Here is an 18,842-nt window from a genome sequence, read left to right as displayed (position 1 = left end):
CATCATCTACAGTGCATAACATCATCAAAAGATTCAGAGAAACTGGAGAAATCTCTGTGTGTAAGGGACAAGGCTGAAGACCTTTGTTGGATGCCCGTGGTCTTCAGGCCCTCAGACGACACTGCATCCCTCATCGGCATGATTCTAAAGTGTGCTATGGTCAGACGAGTCCAAATTTGACATTCTTGTTGGAAATCACGGACACCGTGTCCTCCGGGCTAAAGAGGAGGGAGACCTTCCAGCGTGAATACTAAAATACTATTTTTTTTATTTTTTTATCATAATCTTTATATTTAAGTGTATTGTGTTTGTAATATTTTATTTAGTCATTTATTTTTTATATTTTTATCATTTTTGCATTGTCATAAATTGTGCAAGTTGTTAATTAATTTGTTTGGATGGATGGAGTCTATTCTTGGGCTATGGTTATACGTCCATTAAATTTTCACTGACAGCCCAAATTCAGTCTGGTTTTAGCCTAGACCCATATTCACTGTCTATTAGACGTATACATGTAGTTATTCAATAGCGGTCTAACTGATGTCTAGTCTATTCTTGGGCTATGGTTAGACGTCTATTCAGTTTTCACTAACAGCCCAAATTCAGTCTGGTTTTAGCCTAGATGTCAGGGCTATGTTTGGATGGCTAATAGACGTCTTTTAAATGCAAAATTACTTGCTGGGAACCATTTAAATCATAATAACGAGCCTTTAATTGCCTACATAGCCTATAAGTGTTCAAGCGCACGCACAAAGCTTGTGTCAGTGAAAAACAGTAAGGAGGCTGCATTTGTAATGGGATTAAAATAAGGAAGTGGTGTTGGTATAAGGAGGCATTTTGATATGTGTGTAGGTATGTTTTTATTTTGTTATTGATTAGTGTTGATGTATTATGGTTGCTCGTGCTGACGAACCCTTTGTGACAGACTAATTTGGATCCCAGTGTGATAGGCTGGAATATGAATGGGTGGAGATTGTTGCCCTTTAAGAGCACGCTGCTGAGACTGAGACAGCGGGTTCTACATGATGACGATCCAGCACGCGTTGGTTACAGTGTCGTGGTGCGTAGCCGTGGCATGTGAGAAGGTGTAAGAAGAACGCGTGGTTAAGAGAACGCAGAAAAAACAACTCAAAGGAGTGTATGGAAGGCGATACAGAGGAATCCCTCTACAACCGTGTTAGAAGTGTGAGTGGATCGGGTTGCAGTGAGCAGACGACGACGCAGAGGAGTCACGTTTACACTGCTCGAATTCGTCTAGACTGGGTAGCGGAACTGCTACCCGGTCCTATTGTGAGTACGACTCCATCAACTGGGTTATTGAAGAGAGATTGGTGGATAATGACTCTGTGCTTATTCTATATCAATTGACCTTTAACTAGTAGAGACTGTGATAACTAATTGCCAGTGGACTAGCCAATAATTTTCTTTTGTGTTAGTGTTGTGAAACGAGGTTTTGAGTGTTTATTGTGCTGTGACTGGTTATTGGGTGCACTTGTTTGATGGGTTAAATTGGACCGGGATACTGGCAGTTGCTTCTATCTGTTTTCCGGTGTGCTACTGCCAAAAGCTGTGGAGGTTCCTTTGACTGTGGGACCGAATCAAGGAGGACGCAGCCTTCTAAATGAGACACAGCCTATATAAGCTGCGGTCGTCACGTGACGCGCACAGCCGGACTCTGATGGACGTCGCCTGACGGAGAGCTTTCACGAGGTAAAGTATGTTTTGTGTACACAAGTATAAAATCGACGGATCTGTCATTTAAATGTACCATAAGCCTACTGCTCACATAAACGAGGCTTTCAGTCTTTATTTTGTACGGCCCGCTCTTCAGCTCCGTTAATTACCGTTAATGCCGTTATATCTGTGTGACGTCATTTGCGCAGATCTGCTAGAATTGAGAAAACCTCCTTTCGTTTCACATTCGTGTCGGTCAAGGTAACGTTAGTTAAAAAACAATATAGCCTATACATTAATTTTACAATTATTATTAATAATATTTTCACATTTAAGCAGTGTTGTGAGAGCAGTGAGAGCGCGCGACACTGACGCACACTGAACGCTCTCTCTCTCTCTCTCTCTCTCAGCGTGTGTGGTAGAGCGAGCGAGAGACAGAAGACTCACACAAGCCAATGTAGCCTATCCTTATGAGTAATAATAGTAAAAATAATAGTAATTCTGCTTTTTAATAACAAATAATTACTATAAAAGTAAAACATGTATGCATGTGTATACACCCAGGGAAGAAATAAAAGTCATATTCAAATATTTAGTCTTTTTCTTTCTTTTTTCAGATTGTCATCCGATTGATGTAAGTGATCAGTCTAGCAGTCATCCTGCATCTTGGATTTGTTCAGTTTGTACAGACATATGCATTATCTGATATTGAGTGATGCTTTTTCTCTTTATTTATTTATTTATTTATTTCAGGTTTATTTAACAGGGACAATACACACTAATAATACATAAATAAATGTACAGTGCGCCAAAAATTAGCCGAAGGGCTATTTTACATCTGCTGTCCCTGGACAGATCTTATTATGTCACACCTAAAAAATAAAAAAATAGTACATAAAGGTTAATAACAATAAAATACAACAACAAAGGTTTCACCCAACTAAACACAAAGACAGGGTAGCAGCCAGAATTCATGTCAAATGTAATGTTGACAGCCCTGACAACCTATTACCCACTTCCTTAAGTTTAATTTAAATGAGGTGTAAGTTTTAAAATTCCTAATGTGAATTGGAATGAGGTTCCATTCACGGGCAGCCCTGACTTTCTCCCTTTTGTTTCTGTGTCAGTAGCTGCTGCACCCCAAAGCCTCCACAGCACAGTCACAAGTCTTTGGCTTTGTAAGTATATATATTTTTTAAGCTGACCATCAAACATTTTCTACATTTTTTTTTTTTTAATTTAGGTTCATTAAATATATGTGACCCTGGACTACAAAACCAGTCATAAGGGTCAATTTTTCTAAATTGAGATTTATACATCATCTGAAAGCTTTCCATTGATGTATGGTTTGTTAGGATTGGACAATATTTGGCTGAGATACAAATTTGAAAATCTGAAATCTGAGGACGCAAAAAATCTAAATATTGAGAAAATCACTACCTAAATGAAGCTCTTAGCAATGCATATTACTAATCAAAAATTAACTTTTAATATATTTATGGTAGGAAATGTACAAAATATCTTCATGGAACATGATCTTTACTTAATATACTAATGATTTTTGGCATAAAAGAAAAATAGATAATTTTGACCCATACAGTGTATTTTTGGCTATTGCTGCAAATATACCCCAGCGACTTAAGACTGGTTTTGTGCTCCAGGGTCACACATGTCATGCAGCAGTTATTTATTAAGTGGTCAAGTAGTAGTGACCATGCAGGGTGCCCAAACTTTTATAGACCTTTTTCTTTTTTTGTCATTTTTAAACTGTAAAACTGTATTAGTTTTAAATTAAATCTACAACACAATGTCTGCAAAAAGTGAAAAAGTAGTCTGAATTTCTGAAATGACTCTTTGACCACATAACATACAGTATATATTTTTTTTCTTGACATTCTTCCTACCTGGTCTTTATGCTAAGCTTCATGTTTAAATAGGGAAACTTGTGCCACATATACCACACTGATACTGACACACACACACACACACACACACATATATATTTATCTATTATTTTTCTGCAAATACTGCAGTGTGCTGGATGGAGAAACTGAGAAGTTTATAAACAGATGGCATGGAAGAAGAGAGCAGGTCCTAAAACAAAGAAATTCTTCTTAAGGTATGCTCCAAATGTACCATTTACCATTGAGTTCACTGAGATCTGACTAACTGTGTCTATATGTATCCCCTCTTTATCTCTCTTTCCTTTTTTCTGTCCTCTTTTAGGATAAACCTGAGGTCCTGGGAGTTCTTAGAGGTTCTAAAGTGTTTTTTATGCATTTGTTGATTTCAATAATAAATTCTCATATTTTTTACATTTATGGTGTCATTCTTATTGGGGGGGGGTATTGAAGGGGGAACTGCACATGTGTGTGTGTGTGATATTTGTGGAAACAACTGTAAATAAAAACTGGAGGAAATCTTTAAATAATACTTTTTTTTGGATTTTTTAGAGAACCAATGAATTACACAAACAGTTCTTATCCATGTAGGCTATATAGCAAACAAGCTAATATTGTTTTGGTAAATTTTGTTGTTATTAATTAAATTAATATTGGTTTGTATTTCATATACATTTCCATTTGGTATCCAGACTCGGGCCAGTACCGGCTAATTGTATAATCTATGCTGGCGTGATTGCGGCCCGATGCCGATTCTGGCGCGTCATTCACTCCCGTAATTCACAAGAGTAAGGCAACCGCATCCGGGCCGAGTTATTTCTTCCAGTTTGCCGGATTTGGGCCGTTATCGGGCCGGATCATTTTGGCTACTTGGGACAATGCTGCGTTAGTATCAAAACACTGTTCATCGCTGGTGGAGTTTATGGTTGTGAAGTGTCAACAGTTCTATCTGCCGCTGGAGTTCACGGCCATTGTTATGGTAGCTGTTGAAGTGTTGGTTACATTATAACTGCAAATTAGAGTCTACGAGTATCTAACTATAAACATTAACTAAAACACGCTTCATAAAACACCACTACTGGCTAGATTCCTGAGAGGTCAACTAATGCGCTAAAATCTCAAAAGATGCAGTAATTTCATTCAGGTGCACTGAAATGAATGGCATTTAATGCTGGAAGTATCGTTTGTTTGGATCCATGGCTTGACTTCTGCATTCTATGGAAGCCTATGGGAGTGATGCAACTCTGCAGAAATGCAGGAAGCTGGAAAGCACAGATTTATTCCATCTCCTCCGGTCTCAAAGCTCAAACGTGTGTAGAGCAGCAGTACATTGACATGTTCTGCTTGATTTGCAGTACACAACCACACGACCTTGTTTCTGTGAAGACATTCAGCATGTTCTCTATAAGTAACATCTGACATGTTTACATTTAACGTGAGAAAGTCACACAAGCAGAAAAGCTGCTCAAAATCTGAACTGAGCAGTCAGACTAAAATGGGTTTCCAGAAATGCAATTTGAATGGATTTTCAAACCATATGAATGTAGCTTTAAACAGATTTCATATGATTTTTTACAGTTCACACTTGCTATATATGATTAGATTCCAACTGGATATTCACAAAAATCAGATCTGGACTGACAGTCTGAACAAGGCCGTATAAGGCCTTCCTGGAACATCATTTAATTTACGACTTGTACGAGGACGTCCTCCGGCTACGAGTATATATGAAGCAGACAATACGTTACATGTGTAAGCAGACTTTATTGAATAATCATAGTTGTGTATGTTCCAATGCTCAGATTTTGTCTGACCAGCACAAATCCAACAAGTGTTATTATACCACAAGCAATAGCAATGGAAAATTACTGCTTCACAACATTGTTCTGCATGTGAGCTTGAATCGTAGACCTTCTTTTATCTCCTCCTCATAAAGACAAATATCGCTTGAAACCACACAACCATAAGATTACAACAATGGAAAAAAATAACAAAATAAAACAATACAAGTGACTAATCAAAAAGTGAATAAATGAAATGACTTTATAAATGACTTTAATGTTTATTATTTTAACTGATTAAATGGAATAATTAAATGATAAATGATTCAAATGAATGAATTTAAAAAAGTAAAACACAACAAATATAAGGTTGCTATAAGGAATCCTTATTAAGGAAAATCTTAATTTTGTTAGAATTTGTTAAAATTATTGTATTTTATTTGTTTCTAGGTTAGTAAGTGCTCCATGTACAGAACTTATCAAAGTAATGCTTTGGTATTAATTGTAATAAACACCGTAACCCTAATGATCACAGTGTTTGCAACAGTAATCCCAGTTGTCTTCATCATCCGTGTAACACCACAGGTAACTATAGCCATGGTAGCCACAGCGGTGATTAGACATGCATCTCTTGTCATTCACAGCTGAGAAGCAGTCATCAGAAACACAGCACATGTCTTCATCGCCATCATCTGTGTAGCACCACTTGTATCCTGAACCATATGTGGAACAGGCATGGTTGCTGCGGCAGTACAGCCCGTTTTTAGCTCTAGTTCCCAACAGTGGAGGGCTGCAGTAGTCCCAGTTGTCGAAAAAGATCCCGTAACCGATCCAGCACCAGTAGTAGTCCTCACCGTGTGTGTCACATGGGTGATCAAGCCTGCACCAGTACCCTTCAACTGTGAGGTGTGAGTGCTGGTAGCTTCTGACAGCCCTTTTCAGCCGGCGAGACACGTTCTGCACATCTGTGGTCATTTGGTCTCCTTGGTTCACTGGCAGATTCATTAATTTGTCAAACATACCCTGAACCTCATTTAATTTATCACTGTCACCAAAACAATCACCAACAAAAATGTTAATTGACTGATTACTGTAGAGTCTGCTGAGCTCATGGTTCAGGTCTGTGACTCTCATCAGGCGTATGCCACCTTCAGGCTGGTTTTCTCCCACATAGCCGAAGGAGAAAGACTTTGTGTCATCACTGCGGTGTTTATAGCAGACGGCCGTCCAGATGTGAGAGGGCACCGTCACCCTTTCAGACTCTTCAGGGATTTCCCTCTGTGGTATCCGTAGACTCGCATCGGGTACCGTCCCTGTGACGATGTAGACTGTTGCAAAACCACCATCACTGTCAATCCTGCTTCTTAAGAAGCTTCTCAGCATGCTCTCCAAGTTCTTCCAGTGGATACGGTTAAAGCCTGCATCTATAGGTGCAGCATTGGTCAGCGTGAACGCTGCCGTAGAGCCTTCTTCGCAGTGAAAGCTGCTGGGGTTCAGGGGTCCGCGATCATATCTGGTGTCTCTATAGTCACTGCTGATGGCTTGATATCTCTTAATCATCTTTCCATCAGAGTCCTTCTCTCGGACCATGTAATCAGTTTGGGATTCAGGTTGGGAAATCTACAGAAGAAATATTATGTTAGATGGTTAGTTTGATGTTTTACCACTTTAAGACATTTGCTTTGCTTTTCTGTTCTGTTCTTTCTAGCTACTAATTTTTTTTTTTTAGCTGAGATTCATGTTTATGAATATAATTACTGTATTCCTATATGTATAGGAATATTTATAATATATCATTATAAACCTGTATATACTGTGTTCCATGAAGTACTGTCCATCTAATGTATTTTATATATTATTTAAAATTGCTATGTTTACATATGCACCAATAATGCGATTATTTCCAATAATAGAAGTGTGTTTTACAAATGATGAACTCAGATGCAGTGGGCAGGTTACAGGCCATGTTTTTATTTACATCAAATGCAAAACATATTTCTATAGATGCATTGCATATTATTTGGCACCATGTTGAACATTTGCAGACACTCACGGCTTTCTTTGCGCTGTCTCTGGATGAAGATGTGTTGACAGTTTAGTGATTTGGAGTGAAGGGAAAACTTCAGAATAATGTCACAGAGTTCATTCATGAAGTTGTGTGAAACAACAGACGGCATTCATGTACATCCGAGCACATGCGCATTTTGATCAGACCAGTAATAATCTGATTAGGACAGTGGCGGTTCTACATTGAATTACTCTCCGGGCGAGACCCCCTCTGATCAACAGATTTCCCATCCCCCAACACTGTCACTCACGACCAGAAGTCAAGACTAAACCAATTCACCTCCACATAATCGTTTTGTATTACCTATTTTTATTAGCCATTTCACACAATTCAGAAAAAAACAAAAACGTGCAAATTATAGGCCTATGTTTTAATATTATGAATGAAATGTGCGTTATTTGGAAGAAAGTCAAGGTGTGACTGACCAGGGGCGTCATGCACTCATTATTTTTGAGGGGGCACGAGTTGGGGTCGTCATGTGACACACAGCAGGCAACAACACTTATGTTTTATTTATTTTTTCCTTTATATTCTAAACATTCCCAAACGCATTAACTATATCATGAAATATCTTGATTCTCACCTTTATAAATTATGATCAAAGTAACCTAATAATGTAATCTATTAACTATGCATAAAAACCTGTCTGTTTATGGGTGTCATGCCATAACATTTTTTATACGACTGACTTTATATTTAATGTGAATTTAACATTGAAAGTTAATGTAACATGTTTTCTGGTCTTGTCCAGTCTTAAATCTGTTTTGGTCAGAAATACATTCTAGCATAGAGAAAATCTTGGAAATTGAGATAGAAAAAACAGCTATTCAGTCAGAAAGAGGTATTCAGTCAGCGAGCGAGTGAAGAAAACGCCAACATAAGTACGATGCATTGTTTTGGAAACGAACTAACTAGTCATGACTAATTCCCGAACACGGTCGCATCTCCGTCGTTTGAACCACATTAGTTCAACAACATAGGACCATTGTTAATGACATCACACGCATGTGTTGGAGGAATAACTTATGCTATTTAACTGATTAGAGATCTCTAAGATGCTGCTGTATTGAACATGGCACCTACTGACTAATTTACTATTTTTGTTACCTGTCATTTTGCTTTATTTGATGTTTGATTCGTCGCGAGTTCCCTCTTACGTCACACTCCGGTGTTCCATTTATGCACATGCGCACTTCTCAAAAATGGCACTTACAAAAATACATAATTAAAATGCATTTTATATTTAGATAGAATGGAAGATACAGATAGTGCTGCATGTTAGCTTGCTTGTTGTGCCCAAGAGCATATTTATTTAAGCCCATATATCTTATTAACAAGAAACTATGCTTCTAACCACAGGTCGCCAGCTGCGGTTCCAACCACGTAAGTTTGTGACGCTGATTGCGAACGTTCGTTTGAACTATGGTTTCGGGAAACACCGAATCGTTGAACTATGCTGGTAACGACGGAACTTGCGACCATAGTTGGCTAACGATGCTTTTGGGAAACGCACCCCCGGGCGGCTGCCCGGTTCGCCCATGTCTAAAACCGCCACTGGATTAGGGTGTGTTTACACGACTTTTTATTGCGATTAAAATCAACGTACGCCACATAGTTTAAAGGGTTTGTTCACCCAAAAATGAAAATTAGCCCATGATTTACTCACCCTCAAGATTTTGAAGCTCAAAAAAGTCCATCCATCATAAAACTGCTCCACGCGGCTCCGGGGGTTAATAAAGGCCTATCCCCTTAATGCGAGTATAATTACTATGATTATGAGCTTAATCACATTAGTTTGACTGAAAAATTGTGTTTACATGAGGTAAAGTTTAATCACATTATTTCCAAAATCCCATTATAATCACATTATGAGGGTGCATGTAAACGTGCAGAGTGGCAAAACAGTATGAAGAGACCAATAATTCAATTACCTGCTAATGAGAGTAAAGTGCTAATGCAATTATTTTGTTAGACAGCGAGAGAAGCACATAGTTACCTGTGGCTCGACGTGCCAGTTTTCTGTCCTTCCAGCGGTGCTTGAGCATTCAGGGTCCAATGTGTAAGCGCTGTAGAAGGGGATCCTGTGATGAACTGAGTACAGCGTAGCATAATAAAAACCTCCATGTTCCAGATTCTGACAAATCTGTTTGCCATTCTGACCTATTCCTCTCGGTTCAGTGTCTTTGTAAAAGAACCCTTTACACTCATCAAAACCTGTGAGCACTTTTGCCTGAGCACTGAATGCTCTCAGCACAATACAGGTGAGCAGAGCCGGAACAAACATGATGTGACCTGCTCTTGTGTTATACACACACCAGAATCACAGCTGCTTTAAATACACAGCCAGAGTCTAACACATCAGAAGAAATGAGGAATATGATGGAATCTGGTCTAATTTTAGAGTGCTCACATATACCAGGAATTTGATTTCATAGAACGCATTTGGAGAACTTTCAAATGTTTGCAATTTATACTTCAATTTTCTGATACATGCTGCTTTCACTTCTGTATCTGGAGGTGTTTTTGAAAGTCAGCATCTGTTTTTTTCTTGCTTCATGGTCACTCAAAGCTTGTTTCACCCAGCAGTGAGCAAAACGTTGTTGGGTTCTGAACCCCAAACTAACAAAAGAAGCATTAAACAAAAACACGGGGTCTGTACGGGTTACCTGACTGGCAGCCAACCACTTCAGCTTCTGTGGTGGAAGAAGAATCGACTTTTACAGTGTGAACACTATTTACAATAACAGGTGAACACGTTAACAAAGAAAGAAAGAACACAATGAAGACAAATCACAATATAAATACACACTATGTACTGTACATGGGCACTAACATTTCATGATCTTAAAGTCAACCTCAATCTCCTCAACAACTAGTGCATCAACCAGGACATCTCACGCTCATCCAGCAGCCCACCAAATCCCACAGCAATCTTTCATTGGGCAATATCACTACTAATATATATATATACATTTTCCAGATGATGAACAATAAATTGACATTGACAGCCAATCGGAATCCATCCTGCTTTAAAGAGCTTGAGCATTTAAATTAAGCAATTAGCAATTAAAAATTGAGCAATTATTCTGTTTTGTTGAGTGCGGTCATAGAATGAGTAAACATGTTGATGCCAACAATAGTGATGGTGGGATAATAACAGTTAGCCTATTGTTTTTTATCTTATGCCGAGTTCACATGTTGTTTTCACACTGCGTGACTATCTGGGGTAGCATTCAGTCGCTGCTGTGTTCACACTGCTCGATGGATCGGCGACAGGGGCTTTCACATTGCATGACTTTACAATAAGAATCGCCGACAACTCTGTCTGATCCGCAAACTACGTTTCACACCAAAACACACGCGAGAAGTGATAAGGAAATAACGCGAGAAAGCCAAAAGCCTGGGTCAGATACAGCCAGCTCAGGGTCAGCAGCAGCCTCCTCCTGCTGTTTGTTCACCAAGAATAGATCAAGATATGACCAGGTTATCAGCACCCTCACCTAACGTTTAAACTGTTCTGTCTCTTTCTTTGCACATTTAACATTATTAACACTCTTATTGTTTTACGGAGCATTTCCTGGAATGTTTAAGAAGAAAAAGAAAACCGTAAACACGCCAATACAATCTAAAGCAACAGCGTGGAAGCCATTTACAATTAATATTCGTCTTTTAAACAAAATCACTGAAACCTCCCCCTCTCCTTCCGATGAGCTGGAGTTACTCCAGGCAGGGCTGGGAAAACGTACCATCACAGTTCCGTCGAACATGAACCATTCTGAAGTACAAGTCTTAGTATTGCAAAACATTTGTACAACTTAGTGGCCATGTCGATGTAAGGTCACCCAACCCCAACAAGTTGTTAAACAGTCAAGTAAAGCTCAGTGCCTGCTTTCTTAATTGCTTATGTACTTTGAACAATCCTATGTCTATGGAAAGTCATGCATATACTCATAATCTGGGGAAAAGTGAAAAGAAAAGTCAAATGCAGCATTTCCACAGATAAGCTGTTCCACTGATATGCAGTTACTAACCTATTTTGTGATCACCACAATCTGTATTTTTGTAATCACAGTCATTGACAAGCTAGCAGTAGTATGTTTTGTGAATATACAGCGCAAACCCTGATTTCCATTGTTTATGAGCGGCCCAGGGTTAACAATTGAGTACGGAAAGACTAATTGTCTGAAACAATCCCAATTCAACATTTCATAATCATATTTCATATGTATTTACATTACCATTTCTGTGTTTCAAATTTTTTGCTCATGTTTGCAAACCCTTTTTCTGTTTCGTGTTTTCTGTAGTTATGCAAGCTACTTGAAGCTGAATTTCCAAAAATGAGATCAGTCGCTGGAGGGTGGCTGCTTTATAAGGCACCAGGTGCACTATATTAAAATATCAGAGCAGACACAAGCATGTGAAGAGCTAAAACACAACTGTTTTAGTGCAAATTGTACAAGTCATATTTGAGTGGTGTTACACAGGGTTACAAGTGCACATTCTCTTGGCATCCCAAAGCATTCCTATGTATACCTACCCCGTTAGAAGTTATTATTTTATAGTATATTGCACAAGGAAGTCATATTACAGCATGGTTTAAACTCGGCACTGGTCATTACTAATCATTTGTTTTAGCTTCTACAGATAAAAGCCTAATTATACTGTAAGGGCCCACTATGGCTTGATGTGTTGGCAGGTGGCAACAGAAGGAGAAGGCTTGCTGTTGTCCCTCCAGACTCAGAGGACTACACTGGCAGCCTTATCAAATGGGCAACATCCAGTGGAAGAACAGCACTCTACATGGTCCCTCTTCAGGATGAGTTGTGTCTTGATCCACGTCCATTCTCAGCGGAGGAGTTTGCCAAGATGCCAAAGGTGGAGTGTCGGACATGTCAAACAACCATGCCATTACCAGTTTTATACATGCATGTCAAGTCCTGTGGTGACACACAATCAGCTGATGATGATGAGGTATGTTCTTTATACCAGTGGTTCCCAAACCTGTCCTGGAGGCCCCCCTGCTCTGCACATTTGTTGGTCTCCCTAATCAGACACACCCAATTTAGTTCTTGCAGTCTCTACTAACAAGCTGATGAGCTGAATCAGGTGTGTTAGATAAGGGAGACATACAAAAGGTGCAGGGCAGAGGGGCCTCCAGGACAGGTTTGGGAACCACAGATTTAAACCAGGGGTCACCAAACTTGATCCTGGAGGGCCGGTGTCCTGCAGAGTTCAGGAGTGTTTAATCAGGGTTGGAGCTAAACTCTGCAGGACACCGGCCCTCCAGGGGTCTGTTTCATAAAACAAGTTTACCAAATAGTCCAGGCTTATTTCAGTTAGTCTGACTTATTTTGAACCAAATCAAGCGACAATAAGTCAGACTAACTGAAATAAGCCTGTCTTATTTGATACACTTGTTTTATGAAACAGCCCCCAGGACTGTGTCTGGTGACCTCTGATTTAAACAACAGTGCACAATTGTAACTGTCTACATTTCAGTGAACTTTGGTATTAGGCTGCACATATACCCAGTTTTGTTATTTCAGATTACTGATGCTGATGCTGAAGTAAAAATAGTTGCTGTGACAGCCAGTACTGAGACCACTGCCGCCCCAAACCCTACCTCTAGCCCTACACCCACCACTCCTCTGGAACCTGTTCTCCTGCACCCACCACAAGTTATGAGCTGATATGAATATGTATTGTCAAAAGTTGTGCTGTAAATTATAAGAGATGTGCTTAAGTACCAGTGCAGTTAGTGTAATTATTTTTAAATTGGTTTGCTGATTTTCTGTGAAGGTGTAATATCCAGAAAATATTAAGCTAATTTGTGCTTATAAAATTTTTGAATCCAGGTAACTTGCATGTGATCTTGGGATGTGGATTACAGACATACTCATATAAACATGTTTTTTCCTGATGAATCTGTTCACTTGCCATGTCATATTTCATCATTTGTCTTTTCTTGATGTTGTAGGATGAAGGACAGTGTCCCATTTGTTTAGAGATATTTACACACAGACAGTTGCTCATTCATGCAAGTATATGTGGCGATAGGTAATATTTTATGATTTTTTAAAAATATTTCTTTGCCAACGATTTCTTCTGAGGTTACGGAGTGAAAACAAGTTTAGTGTAGTGAGAACTAGAATATGACCTTTGGATGAATTCTCAGTGTATTGCAGTCATTTGATGCGAACAGTCCTAGATGTGGCTCACCTGAACACCACAACCAAAGCCCAGAAATCCAATGGTAGAGTATTTTTAATCAATACAGGTAAACACACTTAAGAATGTACTATTTGACTAATCTATTTGTCTTTTCACAGTGCAGATGATGCACTGAAGTTGTTGGCAAGTAGGGTAGATGACAGCAAGGATTTCAAGATCTGCGTGTCTCGCACAGACTTCTTTCAAAGAGCTATGGTACAGTGGCAACGACAAAAGAAAGGGACCCCTGGCAACACTTTGCGTGTAACATTTTGGGGGGAAGCAGGTGCCATTAGAAAGGAATTTCTTACAGGCAAGTCAGTTTCTCTATTATGAATTTTGTATTCCTGAAACAGTTTTAGAAATTGCATTCATTTTTGGGATTAGTTATGGACTTGTTAGGAATCATAATTTATTTATTTATTTTTCATTGACTGATTTTTCTGTTCTTGGTCTAACTCTAATCCTTTTATTTTACATTATTCTTGTCATATAACTTAACTAAAAAACACAAGCTGTTAATAGCTTGTATTTATTTTTACTTATTTTATAGGTTCCCAAAATATGAATGTGCGTATTATAACTATACAATACACAAACATCAAAACATTAAACCCACCTGCCTGTGTTTGTCCCCCTTGTTCTACCAAAACAGCAGAAACCCACATCCCAGAATTGCTTTCTTCTCACCATTGGCTACACTCAGTTGTTAGGGTAAGATGTGGGCATGGAGGTGGCCTTTAGGCATAGAGTATTAGAAAACTGGGAATCTATAAAGATTGTGTGATGAGGATGATAGTGTGACTGGGCTGTGAGGTTGCACCACTGTAACACTTCCCATTATGGAAGTGAGAACTGGAGGAGGAGAACGAGGGAACCGCCTGAAAATAAACAAACTTTAACAAATGTCAAAATTAAACAATGATAAAGTGTTTTTCCTTAGTGGTTGCACAAATTCAAGATTGTAACAAACTATGCAATAACCAATCAAGAATCAACATCGCATTGTTTTCTGTTTGTAGTTAGTTAGTGTCTGTTTGTGCTCCATTATAAATCCATTATGGGAACATTGCTCATTTAGAAATGATATTGGTTCTAAACTGTATTGAAGTGAATAAAATGTTTTTTCTTAATATGTAGTTCCTACAAAATGTGTACATGCATTTATAGATTTGATTGGTGAGATTGAGAAACGCCTCTTTGAGCATCAAGGACACCAGAGTGGGAAGAGCCCTATTTACTCCTTAAGTGATCTGGAGAAGGGATATTTCAGGTTAGCAATTTTTAAAAATGTTTTAGTTATTCTACCTGTTGTATTTACGTGTTATTTATGTTTTAACAGGACTGATCTTTGTGTATGTTTGTGCTTTCTCTTTCAGGACTGCAGGAGTCTTGCTCAGGGTGGACCAGCCCCCTGTTTCTTGAGACAGTGGTGCTTTGATTATCTCTCAGCAGGAGATTTGGATGAAGCGAATCTCACTAAAGATGATGTGGATGATGCTGAACTTTTTGAATTGATTCAAAAGGTAGTAAAAAAAAAATTACTTATAAATTTCTTACTTAGCCTGCACAACACCCGTTTGTATTTAAATATATTTGTAAGTATATTTATGCTATATACTGTATATTCATGTAAATATATCTGAAAGAATGCATTTCATCATATCAGGTGGAAGAAGAGACTGATCTTTCTGCTTGGACCAATGATATCATTACTTGTGGTTATACTGGTCTGATTAAACCAGACAACAAAGAGGCTATAATAAGGTAAGAAAAAAATGTATCAGACCACACATGGATTTATGATGACACAACAGTCTCTAGAATTTATTCAGAGTGGAGCCCAAAAAACTACATTTTGTGGGTGATGAGTGTATATCATAACAGTTTTTCTTAAAAATATGTGTATTTCAGATCTATTGTGCTGCATGCAACCCTGCGTCTGATCCCTTTGCTGAAGCAACTCAGGAAAGGTCTTCAAGTGTACAATTTTGTGGACATCCTGCAAGACCATTGTGGATTGTGCCAACATTTCTTCATCCCCACTGCGGCTGACGATGACAATGAGGTATCATTCATAGTAATTTTATCATTTTTTCTTGATTTATTCTTATTGAATATGTACATTTTTGTTTTTCACATAAAAATTGAGATATAAGATACAAGTGATAAGCATTTTTAGCAATTGTTCTCTCAGTACCTGAAAATGCGTATTGGTTGTCACCCCGCAGGCTGATGCAGATTGTATCATGCAGAGCATTCTGCCTCAGCTCTCAGAGAAGGGAACGATGCGAGAAGCACGTGAGACGGCTATTGTTAACTTCCTGCAGGATTTCCTTCAGGAAACTGAAAGTGCTGGTATGACATTAACTTCAAGTTTCTAATTTAGTGTAGATGCTTTAAGAAAAGACAAATGTTGTCTGAAATTCATGTGGCATCACAGTGAGCATTAGCCATTAACACCGGTCATACAAACTTTTTACACTGCCACTTGGTTTTTTTGTGATTTAATGGAAAATATTTATGGTCAGCTATATTGTAGAATCACTTTAGGTTGAGATGACATGCTCTTTTGCTTGCAGATGATATCCCTGACGGAGACACCCTGCCCTTAACTGTCCATGTTCAGGGCATAGAATACTGCTATATGTTGTTACATGTTCTTATTGTAACCCTAACACCAGAATGAAAACAGGCAAAGTGTATTGTTAATCAAATTTGATTTGTTTTATTTTTATTCTGATTCTGTTCTGTATACAGTGATTTTAGAATCTTGCAATTAATTGTTAAATATTCTTACTGTTCTGTTTACTTTAGAAAGAAAACCTTCAAAACGAACTATTTTATTAAGAATTTATCAAAAGTTCAATTTTGTACTATATCTGGTTTTGTTCTGAATATGTTGGGAATACATTGTAAACATTTCTCTATCATTTAAGAATGAAGGATCACAAAATGTAATGCCGCTAAATATTTGTCCCTGCCAAAGTTTTGAGATTGTGAGGTTGGGTCAACAACAGCTGGGCATTCAGTTCCTCATTCTGGTCGTGTCCCAGTCAGAGTCTTCATCTTGAGGATTCTGTGAAAAATTGGTTATAGTTTATGGACATGGTGTATTTTATTGCTGCAATACATTAGGTGAAAATGTAAATACATGTTCTGGCACAGAACAAATTCAGTCAAGTTATGGTCATTACTTCAGATTCTGGAGGATCGACAGGGTTTGAATCAGCCCGATTGCCCACATTTGGTCGGAGCTTCGATTGGCCTCTGTGCGGAGAGGGTGGTTATTCCATCCACAAGTAAAGGAATCAAGGCTGGCCTGGAGGCGCGGCAGGAACACATAATGACAACAAAACATGTGGAGGCTGTTGGCTGGATCTAGTAACCCTTCCTCCTCGAGAGTGTGTAAAACATCATAGAAGATGTTGGTTACAGCCATCCATATGTCGCGCCAAAGGCGTTCAATACTGAGAAATGCGGACAAAAGTGTGTAATTATTTGATTAACAGCACCTTATTGCATAAATGTTGAGTACACGGTTATCCTTACAAATAGAATGCTCATATGTTTAGCTCAGGGTATGAATATTTAATTAATCTTGATGCTTACCGCTGGTTATGCATGCTTTTTCCTGACATGAAACTTCCCCTTCCACAGCCTCGCACACAAAACATGCATCTAGCGATCTCCACATTTTCTACTCCTTGGTCTCCTCAAACTCTAAATGCAGAATTAATTAAAAAGAGCAAAGCTGTTTTAGAAAAGAACAGTCTAATAAGAAAAATCATTGCCCCTTTAATGTTTGCCATGTTTGTATGCTTTTAAACTGTTTTCAGAAAAATATGGAAGTATGGTGAAAAACTGTCACCCTCATAATGTTCTATTTGTGTGTCTGATTTTATTTAATTTTTTACTATTTTTAGACAAGATGGAAAAACAAATTCTATTTTTGTAATTAAGTGATTCACAAACCTTCCCTCCCATCAGACACACCTGATTCAACTCATTAACAGAGACTGCAAGACCTGAATTGGGTGTGTCTGATGAGGGAAACATCCAAATTGTGCAGTGGGGGGTGGGAGGTCCGTAGGACAGGTTTGAGAAGCACTGATCTATTCAAACAAAAAATGCTGGAAACTACAAACTGTTTTATCTTAACGGAAATCCATGTCTCTCCACTGACTGATGGAAAAATCCAAAGGCAGTTGATGCTTTGTTATCTGTAGCAGCTCCAAGGTACATGATCTGAGGTAAATGATCAAATGTTATATTTATGTCAGGGGTGCAGAAATCAGGTCCTAGTGGGTCACAGCCCTGCAGAGTTTAGTTCCAAACCTGCTCCAACAGTTTTCAAATAAGCCTAAATGACTTGATTTGAGCTGAAGCTAAACTCTGTAGGGCTGTGGCCCTCCAGGAACTGAGTTCTGCACCCCTGATTTATGTATTACATCAATTAAATACACACACACATACACACACACACACATACGTACCTTCCTGGAGTACCCATCAATGGCACCAAATATCACGAGGCCATATCTGGTAAAAGATTGTGTGTTTATATACATATACACACACACACACACACACACACACACACACACACACGCATATATATATATATATATATATATATATATATATATATAAATAAATAAAATGTGTGTGTGTGTGTGTATTAATGGCTAAATGTATGATAGAATACGATATGACCTTATAAGCTTGTGATTGGTGTCTATGTGAACAAGATGGAGTGGGCCCTGGACGGAATAAGTTCTTCTGACGACACATCTCAGCTGCGTCATCCTTGAAAGTATTCCAGCAGAGTCCACTCGATGCATGGAATCCCACACCCTTGTCCATGGCACACGGTGACCCAGTGCTTGCAACCGTCCTTTCATCATTCTGTGGCCAAGATCAGGACTTTCAGCCTTTACTGAGCTGACAAAGGTTGTCAAGCTCCTCATCGGTTATCTTTGTGTATGTATCTCTTATAGAAATACCATATTAATTGAGGCGGCGATTAATGGTCCTGATTGACACACCTAGAAGTTGAGCAATGCATGGAATAGATAGCTGCATGCTGATAAGATTCTGGAGATGTTCTCTAGAAATAAGAAACTTTGGAGGTCCCTTCGCTCCAAATTGCACTTCTAGGGCAGTTATAGGTGCACTGTTGTTTTCAATTTGGCTCTCCACTGTGTT

The 18,842-nt window shown here is 38.6% G+C and overlaps 1 protein-coding gene and 2 long non-coding RNA genes across 3 annotated transcripts; 2 read left to right on the top strand and 1 right to left on the bottom strand.

Moving 5' to 3' along the window:
* Positions 1-707: 707 nt before the first annotated feature.
* Positions 708-3,973, top strand: LOC131529889 (uncharacterized). The gene is made up of 5 exons (XR_009268245.1): positions 708-1,710; positions 2,292-2,308; positions 2,805-2,852; positions 3,708-3,793; positions 3,901-3,973. It is a non-coding gene; the product is annotated as an uncharacterized LOC131529889 (long non-coding RNA).
* Positions 3,974-5,337: 1,364 nt separating this feature from the next.
* LOC131529880 (endonuclease domain-containing 1 protein-like) lies at positions 5,338-9,715 on the bottom strand. The gene is made up of 2 exons (XM_058759845.1): positions 9,421-9,715; positions 5,338-6,976 (listed from the first exon to the last, which is right to left on the bottom strand). The coding sequence occupies exons 1-2, from the start codon at positions 9,706-9,708 to the stop codon at positions 5,879-5,881; spliced, it is 1,386 nt and encodes a 461-aa protein (XP_058615828.1). The 5' UTR covers positions 9,709-9,715; the 3' UTR covers positions 5,338-5,878.
* A 4,585-nt stretch (positions 9,716-14,300) lies between these two features.
* LOC131529890 (uncharacterized) lies at positions 14,301-15,680 on the top strand. Its single transcript, XR_009268246.1, has 5 exons — positions 14,301-14,348; positions 14,805-14,907; positions 15,014-15,160; positions 15,304-15,401; positions 15,549-15,680. It is a non-coding gene; the product is annotated as an uncharacterized LOC131529890 (long non-coding RNA).
* The last annotated feature ends 3,162 nt before the right edge of the window (positions 15,681-18,842 follow it).

The sequence above is a fragment of the Onychostoma macrolepis genome, chromosome 22 (genome assembly GCF_012432095.1).
Source record: "Onychostoma macrolepis isolate SWU-2019 chromosome 22, ASM1243209v1, whole genome shotgun sequence".
NCBI lineage: Eukaryota > Metazoa > Chordata > Actinopteri > Cypriniformes > Cyprinidae > Onychostoma > Onychostoma macrolepis.
This window is presented reverse-complemented; position numbering and strand designations above follow the sequence as displayed.